The sequence below is a fragment of the Camelina sativa genome, chromosome 6, assembly GCF_000633955.1.
Source record: "Camelina sativa cultivar DH55 chromosome 6, Cs, whole genome shotgun sequence".
Lineage (NCBI taxonomy): Eukaryota > Viridiplantae > Streptophyta > Magnoliopsida > Brassicales > Brassicaceae > Camelina > Camelina sativa.
In genome coordinates, this window is record NC_025690.1 from 19,076,240 (window position 1) to 19,089,129 (window position 12,890).

The 12,890-nt window shown below is 38.2% G+C and overlaps 5 protein-coding genes and 1 pseudogene across 6 annotated transcripts; 5 read left to right on the forward strand and 1 right to left on the reverse strand.

Annotated features, from left to right (window-relative positions):
- Positions 77 to 757, forward strand: LOC104699243 (histone-lysine N-methyltransferase, H3 lysine-9 specific SUVH5-like). The gene has a single exon (XM_010414577.1). The coding sequence runs from the start codon at positions 77 to 79 to the stop codon at positions 755 to 757; it is 681 nt and encodes a 226-aa protein (XP_010412879.1).
- On the forward strand, positions 2,423 to 4,959 carry LOC104792271. The gene is made up of 3 exons (XM_010518386.2): positions 2,423 to 3,606; positions 4,129 to 4,387; positions 4,507 to 4,959. The coding sequence occupies exons 1-3, from the start codon at positions 2,582 to 2,584 to the stop codon at positions 4,678 to 4,680; spliced, it is 1,458 nt and encodes a 485-aa protein (XP_010516688.1). The 5' UTR covers positions 2,423 to 2,581; the 3' UTR covers positions 4,681 to 4,959.
- On the reverse strand, positions 4,862 to 6,100 carry LOC104699244 (annotated as a pseudogene).
- Positions 5,822 to 8,675, forward strand: LOC104792272 (novel plant SNARE 11). 2 transcript variants are annotated; one of them, XM_010518388.2, is made up of 11 exons: positions 5,822 to 6,326; positions 6,433 to 6,525; positions 6,638 to 6,731; positions 6,830 to 6,867; positions 6,971 to 7,065; positions 7,190 to 7,269; positions 7,435 to 7,491; positions 7,586 to 7,678; positions 7,778 to 7,852; positions 8,172 to 8,302; positions 8,434 to 8,675. In XM_010518388.2, exons 1-10 carry the CDS (start codon positions 6,250 to 6,252, stop codon positions 8,259 to 8,261), a joined length of 792 nt encoding a protein of 263 aa, XP_010516690.1. In that variant the 5' UTR covers positions 5,822 to 6,249; the 3' UTR covers positions 8,262 to 8,302; positions 8,434 to 8,675. The 2 variants fall into 2 exon arrangements, with proteins under 2 accessions (XP_010516690.1, XP_010516689.1); XM_010518387.2 differs by having other exon boundaries at positions 8,172 to 8,675.
- Positions 8,990 to 9,937, forward strand: LOC104792273. Its single transcript, XM_010518389.2, has one exon. The coding sequence runs from the start codon at positions 9,167 to 9,169 to the stop codon at positions 9,797 to 9,799; it is 633 nt and encodes a 210-aa protein (XP_010516691.1). The 5' UTR covers positions 8,990 to 9,166; the 3' UTR covers positions 9,800 to 9,937.
- LOC104792274 (ADP-ribosylation factor GTPase-activating protein AGD10-like) lies at positions 11,586 to 12,880 on the forward strand (the record flags this gene model as incomplete). The annotated part of the gene is made up of 4 exons (XM_019246922.1): positions 11,586 to 11,763; positions 11,840 to 11,958; positions 12,126 to 12,537; positions 12,617 to 12,880. Coding segments are annotated over exons 1-4 (867 nt in total), but the record flags the coding sequence as incomplete, so codon positions are not given.

Below are 12,890 nucleotides of genomic sequence, written 5' to 3' on the forward strand. Positions count from 1 at the left end.
GTGTTCACGGCCTAACTGGCCGCTCACCGGACATGGGTCCGTTCACGGACACGGTACATGGTACCGGACACGGTACATGGTCGCTCACGGACACGGACATGGCCTTACCGGCCTTTACATGGCCTTTCCGGCCTTTCTTCTCTTCTTCCAAGGCTCGGCCTTACCGGCCTCTCCTCTCTCCTCCTTGGTACATTCTAATAATAATAACGATGGAGCCATTTTAGAAGTAAAGCCATTGGTCTATGAGTGTGGACCACACTGCAAATGCCCGCCTTCTTGTTACATGCGAGTCTCACAGCACGGGATCAAGATAAAGCTGGAGCTTTTCAAAACAGAGTCAAGGGGATGGGGTGTGAGATCGCTGGAATCTATTCCAGTGGGAAGCTTCGTCTGTGAGTACGCAGGAGAGCTTCTTGAGGATAAACAAGCTGAAGTACTTACCGGGAAAGATGAGTATCTCTTTAACCTCGGGAATGAGGAGGATCCGTTCACCATAGACGCAGCACGGAAAGGGAACATAGGGAGGTTTATAAACCATAGCTGCTCGCCTAATATGTATGCGCAGGACGTTTTGTACGAGTATGATGAAACCAGAATTCCTCACGTGATGTTTTTTGCACAGGAAGTTATACGTCCACTTGAGGAACTCACGTACGATTACAATTACAAGATCGATCAGGTGCGCGACTCCAATGGTAATATCAAGAAGAAATTTTGCTATTGTGGTTCGGCTGAGTGTTCTGGTAGGCTCTACTAATAATCTGTGGTTCCCCACTTGTATTCTCTTCATTTTCCGCTCTTCTGAATAAGCAAATTTAGTGGACAGCTTTAGCCAAAATTACAGTACACAATTGGTGTTGTGATGTTTAGATTCATTGTTTCATTCTTCAGTTAATTCCCAAAAATCTCACCATAAGCCAAGTCTTTCATAGTTATTCTTCATTCTCTGCATTGTTATGTATTTGCAACTATTGTTTTGTGTGTGTTCTCCTTGTATCTACAAGATTTGCTACTTCATTATGACACCTGAAACCACAGAATCCTAGGAAACACATGACCTTACAATCTGTCTGAGCCGAATTTAAAATTGCTCGATCATGATGATGAGGAATGAATCTTGATCATTTTGAGAGATAAAATGGTGATGTTTGTCTTAGTGATCGCTAGGAACCAAAGAAGTAGCTAGCTCTCTTGTTTGTTTGTCCCAATCTCATCTCAGATTTGGTTTGATTTGGACATTATTGTTACTATTACTTAATTTATAGCTATGCATGGGATCCACTATGTTACATTACATATACTCCACTTTATTGCTGATTCCAAAACTATTCACTCCACATTGTTTTTTAGCTTTTAAAGTACAAAATGGTTGAGAGATCCATAAGATTTACTCTAGCATTAGGATAGAGATAGCAATTGTGTGCATAGATAGGGACCATGATGTGTATTGTATGGGTAGCCATGAAATCTTTAAATAACAAAAAAGTGAAAAGCTACAACTTATCCATCCATTGAGATTCTCAGGGATTTGGCTGGTTGGCCTTTTGGTAGTCTCCAATTCTGAATGACCATGAGCCATGACTATGACCATGCTTATCATTATATCAGCTATATTTCAAGATATTGACAAGCAGTTACAAGTGTATTTTTACTTTTGACTAGTTTTTAGGCTGAATACAAAAGTTTTTTTACACACCATATCTAGTTGAACTTTACTTGGGATACTAATACAAATCAGAAATTCAATTGTTTTGGTCCAATCATGATTAAACATCAAATTGGGTAGGCCTCTCTACTTATGATAAATCCCATTTTAAATTTTACAGTCAAGAGGACTAATGATTTCTGCAAATAGATTAAGAAATTAATAACCGTCCAAGAAATTATTGAATGTTGCTTTTATGACCTTTTTAAACTTGTTTTTTTCTGAAACAAGCCTTGCTGAATCTTCAGATTACTTATTTAAGAAAATTATTGTGTGTTTGTTTTGATGAATTACAAAATTCCAATGGTTTCACTGAATTATGTGTTTTGGGTGCATGCTAACAATTTTAATTATAAATCGTTAAACTAATCATATTATCATTGGTTGTTGTTAATTAACAACCAAACCACCCAAATAAACCAGATAGTTATTGAGACAAAATAAATACCCCATTTTATTAAGAGACGCCATAAAATTTTAAACACCTGAAGTTTATGCGTTAGATTCATCCATTGAAAGCGAATAAATTATAGGAATCTTAGAGAATAAACTTCCTTATTAACTAAGGAGATTTGTTTTAATCATTAATTAATTCTGTCATCAAGGATTGGGTCAAACAAGTGGCAAATCGATGGCATGTTGGTAAATAAGTGAAACTCAGAGGTGTTTATTGGAGATCCTTTCTTTACCTTAGTTTTCAAAAGTTCAAAATTGAGCTTTCTCCTTCTTCTTCCTCCTCTTGAAGCAGTTTAAGGAACAAAAAAAACAAAACAGAGACTTTGATTTGAAAAAAAACCCTAATTTTTCAAGAAACCCTCAAATTCCAGACCATATCTTCTCAAACCCTCAATCAAGTTTCAAACTCTCTCTATGTAAATGCATCTGAAGAATTCATCACTACCAGAACGACGATTCATCGGGAAAGAAGATTCCGATCAGAGCCCAGATAAGTCCATTGATTCAGTCGGTGGCCTCACTTTGTATAACAAAAATCCGCAAGATCATCATCTCACGGTTGATATCCCAATCTCGACTCCGCACAAAAGGTCTGTGGTGGCTCAACCGTCTAACATCTCCGCCGCCGCCGCCGATCGTTTCCGACGAGGACGTACAAGGGCACGATTGGGATCGGTTTCTTCATTTTCCCCGACGAACCTTTTCTCTTTTCTTTCTTCGTGTCGTCCTGTGATTGTTCGGTTCTTGAGGAAGCTCTTACGCCATATCCTTCGAGCACGTTTGATTTGTTTCCATCTTCGTTTCTTGCTTCTTCTCGCTGTTCCTCCTTTATACATCTTCTTCCTTGTCATCAACCTTCGTATCTTTCTTCGTCTCATCTTTGCGATTATCGCTTTATCTTTCATCTTCTCCATCTCTCTCAGATTCGCTCTTCCTCACTTGCCTTCAATTCGTCTTTTCGTCGCTCGGTTGCTGACTTTTATCCCCGCGAGATTCTCTTCCTCTCGGCCGAGCAGCACGAACCAAGTTGTTTGGTCTATTGGGTCGAAGCCAGTTTCGGAGAATAAGACAAATTCAGGATCTTGGGTTCAGAAGTTTGGAAGCGATGATGTCTATGAAGGAGAGTTTCATAAAGGGAAGTGTTCAGGAAGTGGAGTTTATTACTATTCCATGAAAGGCAAATATGAAGGTGAGTGGATTGATGGGAAATATGATGGTTATGGAGTTGAAACGTGGGCTAAAGGAAGTAGGTATCGAGGACAGTATAGGTTAGGGCTAAGACATGGAATTGGAGTCTATACGTTTTACACAGGAGATGTATATGCTGGTGAGTGGTCCAATGGGCAGTGCCATGGGTGTGGTGTTTATACCTCTGAAGATGGAAGCAGATACGATGGAGAGTTTAAATGGGGTGTCAAACATGGCCTTGGTTGTTACCATTTCAGGTCAGCATTATTCTTTTTTACTCTTCATTGCCTTTTACTCTGGTTTGTCATTTGAGTTTCTGGAATTTGGTTGTGCTTTGATCTGTGATGTGTTCTAACTCCAAAATCATACGCTGTTGACATAGAGTTAAGTGAGAATCTGAATCTTAATGATGTATCTCACAGAATAAAGTTGTGCACTGAGTTATGGTGGTGTATTAGGTTCATGTATATGTTGCTTGTCTGAGAGTGTTTCCGACATTGAGTTCCATAAGGGTCGTGTAGTTGTCTTTCCCTTTTTATTGTGGCCCTTGTTCACCTTTGGATCAATTGTTAATCTGTGAAAGGCTTTGAATTTGCTTTCGGCCATTTGATGAATAATTTGGCTTGTGTTTCTTGCTTGTCGTGATTATCTCACCTTTTCAATACGTCTAGGGGAACATTAAAGTTTAGGATTCTCTATTACTGCATTAGCATTCAAGCACTGGCTGGTCAAATGTGTATCATGGCTTTAAAGCTATATTTATCTTGGAGATATTGCAGAAATGGAGATTTATATGCTGGGGAGTATTTTGCAGACAAGATGCATGGTTTTGGAGTGTATCAATTCGGGAATGGGCATAAGTATGAAGGAGCTTGGCATGAGGGAAGAAGGCAAGGACTCGGTATGTATACATTCAGGACTGGTGAGACCCAGGCAGGTCACTGGGAAGACGGCATTCTGAGTTGTGCCAGCGAGCAGACAATCCGCCCTGGTTCATCTTTTACCATCAGCCATTCTAAAGTTGTTGATACCGTTGAGGTAAGTAAACTAGTAATTTTTTTTATCTTTTATGCTGCCAACATCATAAAAAATACACACTAGAATCTTCAATGACCAACTTGTTCTCTCTATTTCGCATTGGTGATTTGGTTCATTAGCAAGCAAGGAAAGCAGCTGAGAAAGCACATGAAGTTGTGAAATTGGAGGAGAGAATCAAGAGAGTGGTGATGGCTGCAAACAGAGCAGCGAATGCGGCTAGAGTAGCAGCTGTGAAGGCTTTCCAAGCACAAACCTTTCACAGGAATAATGGTAGTGATCTTGGAACCGTATGATGACATCTCATATATACTCATGGGTCAGGATAGTTTTTATTTTTCCCTCCATGAGCAAAGCTAGTTTTTAAACTGTAGATAATAATAAGCCAGTTATTGTGTTAGCCAAAAAGAGATCTTTGTAAATCAACAAAACATTGGGTCTACTTCATGGAATGCAATTGACAAGTTGACAAACATGTAGCCAAAATCCCCAACTTCATTAAATAATCAGAAATCTGGTCTATCATCAACCTTATAACAAAAAGATGGATAAATGTTGAATCTGGTATTGAAAAATGTGTATGAAGAGTTAGATAGAAGTCTAGCTCTCAGTTTGCTCTCTGAGCCTCCTGATGGTACTCCTAACAGTGACAGCACTGGCGGTATTCATAGTGTAGGGCACCACCAGCGTTAACTTTGCCAGAGTCCTTACATCCCCAGATTCCAACAGCCTTCCTCTTAACAGCATACTTGCCACAGAACTCGCAGAAGTATCTGCTGTGCTGACTCACTTCCATCTTCTTGATTTGCTTCCTAAGACTTGCACCATATCTGGTTCCTTTTCAACAATGTTCAAAAACAAACCAACACAGAAACAATGTATTAAAATGGCTGCAACTGCAAGCAAAAGATGATGCAATGATTTGTAACACGAAGTTATGGGCACAGACCATATTTGCGGACAATTCCAGCCTTGCTCGTCCTCTTGGTCTGAAACCAAAAAATAGATACATTAGTGCTCACAACTCGCCGTGAAGAAAGGAAGAATTATTTTGAGGAGAAGGATGAACTAAAAGCAATTACGTTAGTTACATGGAATCCAATTACGTTATCATTGTCGATAATTTGCTCATTTTATAAACATGAAAACATCAGAGAGTTATCTGAAAGATCGTACCACTGATAACCGGTGGCTCGAGAGATCGACTAGAAGAAGCGGCGGCTGATGAAATGTAACCTACCGGATCATGGTTTTAACCCACACCAATTTAAGTTGGATTCGGGTTTTTTAATTAAGCTAATGTAAGAGTGTTGACCGTTGGATATGGAGAGGTGACCAATCTGACGTCCCAGATTAATACGATTTCTCTCTACTGACTACGACGTCGTGGCGGGTCCCACTGATATTTTATACGGTAATCGCAGGTTTTTTCAAAATCTGTCTCACTTTTCGTCCCTTCGAGCCCAAATCAAAATGGCTAAAAAATAGCTTTTAGAAATCGATCCCACAAGAACAAAAAAAAAAAATAAAAAAAACTACGTGTAGGGGAGGGAGAGAGCTTTGTGCTCGGAGATTTTGATTTTGTGTCTCTCTTCGTTATCGATTTTGAAAACATCCACATTGGTGTCGTAGATCTGAAGAACAAAAAAAATCCATCCCCACACGGGTTTGGTTATCACGATTTACGCTTTTCGTGTTGTTCGGTGACCTTGACATCGCGATTTCGATTTTTTTTTTTGTTGGAGGTCTCACGACGAGCTAAGTGATTCGATTTTCCAGATCCATACGGATCTAAATCTCGGCGAGTTGATTCCGTGGGGTCGACATAGATCTGATAAAAGAGGGCATTTGGAATTTTTATAGAGATGGATCCAATCTCTGCGGTTAGCGAAGAGCTGGCTGAGATCGAAGGACAAATCAATGACATTTTCCGTGCTTTATCGTGAGAATCAACCCAACCCTCTCTCTCTCTTCTTCTTCCTTTTTGTCTTTTGGGGATTTTTTCGTGTTTATGTGTAAATGTTTTGATATTTGGTTGTTATCACCAGAAATGGATTCCAGAAGCTGGAGAAGATCAAAGATGCTAGCAGGCAAAGTAGGCAGCTCGAAGAACTCACTGACAAAATGCGTGACTGTAAAAGGTTATTACATTGATCTCCTTCTTCTTCTCTTATTGAATCTGGTTTTTATTATCTAATGATGATGACAATGATAATGATAATGATGATGATGATACCTTCTTCTTCTTTGCAGCCTTATTAAAGATTTCGATAAGGAAGTTAAAAGCTTGGAAAGTGGAAATGATGCCAACACTAACCGTATGCTTAACGATCGACGACAATCTATGGTATATATTATGCACTTCTTCTTTTTCACCTGTTTTTTTTTATTTGACATTTGGTGAGGTCTGTTTAATGTTTTCTATTGTTTTGTCTTCTTATACAGGTCAAAGAACTGAATTCATATGTTGCTCTTAAGAAGAAGTGAGTGATGTTTATAATATTGTCTACAAGTCTACAAGTACATTGATTTTTATTTGTGTTAATAATGGTGATTTGATGATATTAATGAGGATGGGTTGTACAGATACTCATCTAACCTAGCAAGCAATAACAAGCGAGTAGATCTTTTCGATGGACCCGGTGAAGAACACATGGAAGAGAATGTCTTACTTGCTTCAAGTAAGCCTTTTAAATCTCGTTATTTTGCAACCTACCAACTATGAGATATATTTATTGCACATTTTTAAGATCTTTGATTACACCTACCTATAGAGTATTTACTGGAAACTTAATTCACTCTCAGACATGTCCAATCAAGAGCTTATGGATAAAGGAAACTCAATGATGGATGACACAGATCAAGCTATTGAAAGGGGGAAAAAGGTCCTTTTTCAGATTCTTTCAACATATAAATATCATTGCCTTCAGAAATTTCAGTCTAATAATGTTTCATAAGGCTGTGATGTGCCAACAATCTGATAACTTTTGTCCATTTTCCCATCTTCACAAAAGCAAAACCTCACTGCATTTTCTGTGGCTTTGCGACAGATTGTTCAAGAGACTATAAATGTGGGAACAGATACTTCAGCAGCTCTTAAGGCTCAGGTTTGTAGTTAGCTTCTGAATATCTTTTTCTTTTCTTTTTCAAGATGGTGTGTACATTCTGAGAATTAAGATAGTTTACCTTTTCCATTTTCAGACTGAGCAAATGAGTAGAGTTGTCAATGAGCTCGATTCTATTCATTTCTCACTCAAGAAAGCCTCCAAGCTTGTCAAGGAAATTGGTAGGCAGGTTAGTCTCGGAAATCTTCTTATTTCTTCTTTATATCATTCCTAGTTATCCCCACCTCCTTCTTGTCCCTTTTACTACTTTATGCCCTTCCTCTCTCAGGTTGCCACTGACAAATGTATTATGGCATTTCTTTTCCTTATCGTCATTGGCGTCATAGCAATCATTATCGTCAAGGTACCTCTCAACTCCTTTCTTTTTTAAATGTGCACACACATTCGGATTCTTGTTTGAGTTGAATAGATTACTCTGTTCATCTTTTTCATGGATATCATGAGGTAGAGGTTTTAGACTTTTCTGGAAACCATGTTAATCGAAGAACGTATAAAACGCACACATACCCACAATTTTTCTTTCTCTGGTTATTCAATTACGAATTGCTTAAATTGTCTCCTGTGATTGTTTATTTGATCTCTCTTTCTGAATTCATCTGCACTATGTCCTTTCAAACGCTTGTATTGTGCCCACATGTAACTTCTTTTTCTCTGTTGTATAGATTGTGAACCCAAACAACAAAGACATCCGTGACATACCGGGCCTAGCTCCACCAGCGATGAACAGACGTTTGCTCTGGAACCATTACTGAAAGGAAAAAAATATCTCGCTTTCACCCCATTTAAAATACTGGTAAATTTTTTTGTCCCATACACTTCTTGGTCATCCCTCCCCTAAGTCCATGTTGTAGTAGATGAAACGCCTCATCTGAGTACTTAACCAGTTTCTATTCACATGGCTCTTGGCTGCTGCGCATTGAGTAGTCAAAGGAATCAAATTCCCATTTCGTTAAAATCCCAGAATGAACACCATCTTTTTTTTAGCTCATGCGTTTGTAAAAGGATGACTCTTTGTGTTATATCATACTATGTACGTGTATTTTTTCAAACGTCGTCTCTGTTTCATGACCTGGCAAAAAAACTTGTTCCTCTATTTCACTGATTCATGTTGGAAGTTGTAACTGAGTTGTATCATATTCGATATCAGTATGACTTGACTCTCATTATTTAGCGTCTGCGGAAAAAGTATATGGTTCTTTCGCAAAAAGCTAGTCAAAAAGTGGTTGTAACAAACAAGGACAAATAATGAATCTGTAAGCTCTAGCAAATCATTAGTTTGATTATTTAAGATTGATAAAGTTTTCATTTATAAATTATTAGGAGTTTAATAATATATAATTCTATTAGTGTAGATTACATAAAAATTTTGAATGTTCTTTTTATTTACACACAAATAAAAGTAAATACAAATTTTTAACTAAATTACCTCCCACGTAATCTACAAAACGCAACGGATCGAGAATCAAGGCATATAATCCGGAGCTGATGAGTTAAGAAGCTGTAGTTAGTTACACTAACCAAGGGTTATGGTTAAGACTTAAGATGAGTGGGGCTTACTAGTGGCTTTATCTAATCAAAATTACAAAAAGTTAAAACCTTTTTCTATCTCTCTCTCTCTCTCTCTCTCCTTCACAGCAAGCAACAGAGATTCGGAAAAATGCGAGAAAGCGAATCAAAACGCGACAAAACTCAAGTGCGGTTGTGCTTCGATGAAGGAGGTGGAGGAGGCAGCGTTTGGCAGAAATGTTCAAGACACGACCTGTCCGAACGCGGTTTCGTCTGCGTTGGCGGCGTTTGTCCTTACTGCCTCCACGATCGCCTCTCATCTCTATGCCCTGACTGTGCCCACGATCTCCCCTGCTCTTGTGCTCCACGCGCCTCCGTCTCCTCCGCCGGTGGATGCGGTGACGTTCCGTTCGCCGGTATCGGTACGGTTGGCCGCGTTGCTAACTTGATCGAATGCGAACCGGCGTTTCGGAGATCGACATCGATCGCGGTTCCGTATTTATGGTCTGCTAAACCGGAACCGGATTCGGAAACCGGGTCGGATGTCAAACCTAGTCGTGGACGTTGGCTATGGAGACTGTTCAGAGGAAACAAGAAGGGAGAAACGAAAACGAAGACTGCTACCACGGTCATGAAGAAGTCTAAATCCGACGCCGGAGAGGTGCTATTATCTCCGGCGCCGGTGACGAGCAAAGGGAATGGTTGGTACTTTCCAAGTCCGATTAATGTTTTCAGGCAATCAAAGATTATTTTTCAACAACGATCTCCTTTGTACAGAGGTTGAATATTAAAGTTCTTTCTTTTTTTTAGTATGTGTGTTTTTTTTTTAAATGTTTTTTTCTTTTACGTAAACGTTGATTTGTATATCTTTTCATCATGAAAATGTTAGATGTTACATGAAAATATGGATATGCTTGATGAATTGGTTGATGTTTAGCAGTTTAGGTCATTTTCATTTAACGATGGGTTTCTCAAGAATTCACAATATTGTTTCCTACTAATTAATTGAGGTTATATATCATTAATTTACGTAAAAAGGTTGAACGGAATTGATTTTTTAATATCATATGCCCAAGTTTATTGTTTTTGCTGGCTACTGATTTAGCATCATGCTCTTTGTAACGAAGGTTCAGCCTGATTAATCTAAATTAGCGAATTATGAGAGAGCAATTTCCTGATATCTTTTCTGTTTATAATATATTTTAACAAATTGTTACAAAACTAACAAATATAATCCTTTCCGAAACCAAGCAAGACAAAATCTCTTCACAGAGTTAAGAAAAAACATATATATTAAAAAAAAAAAAACACATACTACTTGATAGATGTTTTAAACTGCAAAGTACAAAATCTCAATTATCGAGAAGAAGAAAGGTTGATGGCTTTTTAAAATATGTACAGTTCTAATAGAAAACAAGGACGAACCGAAGAAGTAACATGGTTACATGTGCACGGAAGCTCCTACCAAACACGTGAGCGAAGAAGCCTTGTCCATTTTTAAAAGATATATTTTTTGTTGTATTCTTGTAAGCAGAAAGGATGAGTAATAGGGAAACGTGAAGAAGTGTTAAGGAGATAGAGAACAGAACCGACAAAGAGTGGCGACAGACATACCCACACGGTTGCACCTTCTCTTCATTGTCATCATCACCATCACCATTCACCACTCTTGTGCTTCCATCTCCACCTCGATTTGTCAAGATAAATCCCTCAAACCTTACTTTTTGCCTTCTTAAATTAATCACCCAAAGTTTGTCAAAAAAAAAAAAAAAAAAATTTAATCACCCAATATAATATATTCCAATCATCCTACATATATATTTTCGGTTTTCTTCCTTTTCAAAAAATAAATAAATAAATAATAAGAATATAGAAATGACTAAAATCATATTAATTTTAAGTAAGTAGAGATACCAATTTAAGCATTTTCAATAGAGCTAGTACATTAGTCTCAACCATACAATCTTAATCTTTTGGTCTCTTGAACATAAACTTTTTAATTTATGTTACTAACTCATCATGCGTTGAGGTTCTCCTAAATCCTAATTTTGATTTTGATTAATAGAGGTATAATCAGGATCTTATGAGTTAGCTTTAAGAAAATTAGTTTTGAGTAACCAAAGTTGTAAATCCTCGCTAGATCAGAAATGTTAATTAATTTTTGAACTCATGACTGTGTTTTTTTTGTCTTAACTGTAATCATTTTACGAAAATAACTTTCTTTGTTTAAAGCAGGTTTTTTTTATCTCTATGATATTTTTATAAATATGATTGCCAAATTACATGAAATTAATCATTTAAATATGTAAGGGTAATAAACAATAATAGAAGTAAGGGTAATAATAACAGATGATTAAGGGTTAATTACCTCTCATAGTTGGGGTAAAAAATAAATGCAAAATTGGTTGGTTGGGGGATTAACCAACTACCTCTCGTTACCGTTACAAACCAAAACGCGCGAGATAGTAAAAAAGGATGAAATGGTCAATTCACGTACCAACCTCTCACCTTACGGCTGGATCTTACGCAATCTCGTTTATAAACCCCTCGATCTCTTGCGTTCTTTTCGATTTTTTTAATCTCTTTCCATTGTTTTTTTTTTGTCACCTCCCCTCGATCCAAAATTGTCACATCTTTAGATTTTTTTCAGGAGAAAATTTTTGTTTTCTCCCTACAATGGCGTCGTCCGAGAATCTGAATGATAAGATCTCTGTTTTTAAGAAGCTCAAAGCGAAATCAGACAATAAGGTAAGATCCGATTAAGATTTGGAAGTTTAACGATCAGATCTGAGATTTTTTTGTTGATGTTGGTGGTTTTTGGCAGATTTGTTTTGATTGCAATGCGAAGAACCCAACATGGGCTTCCGTTACTTACGGGATCTTTCTCTGCATCGATTGCTCAGCTGTTCATCGTAGTCTTGGCGTCCACATCAGCTTCATCAGGTTTCATTTGAATGGCTTTTATGTTTGTTCAGATGCAACATTACATTTCGTTGTGATCTAGGGTTTAGAGAATTTTCTATTAGCAGCCACTTTCATAAGGCTTTTGGTCAAATTAAGTAGAGGTATGAACAATTTATCATCATGGTTGATCTTCATTATTTGTTTAGGTCTACAAATCTAGACTCGTGGAGCCCTGATCAGTTGAAGATGATGGTGTATGGAGGAAACTGCAGGGCACAAGTCTTTTTCAAGCAGTACGGATGGAGCCAAGGAGGTAAAACCGAGGCTAAGTATACTTCCAGACCTGCTGAGTTGTATAAACAGATTCTTGCTAAAGAAGTTGCTAAAAGCAAGGCCGAGGAGGAATTAGATTTGCCTTCATCTCCTCCTGTTTCTGCTCAATCAACACAAGTGCCTAATGGGCTCTCCAGCATCAAGACCACTGAACCTCCTAGGGAGCAAGATAAGCCTGAAGTTGTTCCCGTCTCACCAAGAGTTTCTCGCAGCGTTAAGAAACCTCTTGGTGCGAAGAGAACAGGCAAAACTGGAGGACTTGGTGCCCGGAAGCTAACTACCAAGGTTTCAATAATGCTCTCTCCTCTTTATACGTACAACTTGTTGAGAAATGTTTCATTCTAATTTTTTTGAGAATGTGCAGTCTAGCGAGACTCTCTATGATCAAAAACCAGAGGAATCTGTTGTCATACCAACAGTGACTTCCCCAGTTTCAGCCAAATCAGCTAGGTCATCGTTTGCTTCTCGCTTTGATTATGTGGACAACGTACAAAACAGAGAAGACTACATGAGCCCTCAAGTGGTTAGTCATGTAGCTCCACCAAAATCAACAGGCTTCTTCGAGGAGGAGTTGGAGATGAACGGAGGCGGCTTTCAGAAGAAACCCATCAGAAGTTCCTCAAAAGTGCAAGTAATAA

What these genes read in the sequence shown, in the direction of transcription:
- LOC104699243 (XM_010414577.1), top strand. Translation starts at nt 77, where the DNA reads ATGGTCGCTCACGGACACGGACATGGCCTTACCGGCCTTTACATGGCC.
- LOC104792271 (XM_010518386.2), top strand. Translation starts at nt 2,582, where the DNA reads ATGCATCTGAAGAATTCATCACTACCAGAACGACGATTCATCGGGAAA. An exon ending in CTTGGTTGTTACCATTTCAG is followed by an intron (nt 3,607 to 4,128) that starts GTCAGCATTATT and finishes GAGATATTGCAG; the next exon opens with AAATGGAGATTTATATGCTG. An exon ending in AAGTTGTTGATACCGTTGAG is followed by an intron (nt 4,388 to 4,506) that starts GTAAGTAAACTA and finishes TTGGTTCATTAG; the next exon opens with CAAGCAAGGAAAGCAGCTGA.
- LOC104792272 (XM_010518387.2), top strand. Translation starts at nt 6,250, where the DNA reads ATGGATCCAATCTCTGCGGTTAGCGAAGAGCTGGCTGAGATCGAAGGA. An exon ending in GACATTTTCCGTGCTTTATC is followed by an intron (nt 6,327 to 6,432) that starts GTGAGAATCAAC and finishes TGTTATCACCAG; the next exon opens with AAATGGATTCCAGAAGCTGG. An exon ending in AAAATGCGTGACTGTAAAAG is followed by an intron (nt 6,526 to 6,637) that starts GTTATTACATTG and finishes TCTTCTTTGCAG; the next exon opens with CCTTATTAAAGATTTCGATA.
- LOC104792273 (XM_010518389.2), top strand. Translation starts at nt 9,167, where the DNA reads ATGCGAGAAAGCGAATCAAAACGCGACAAAACTCAAGTGCGGTTGTGC.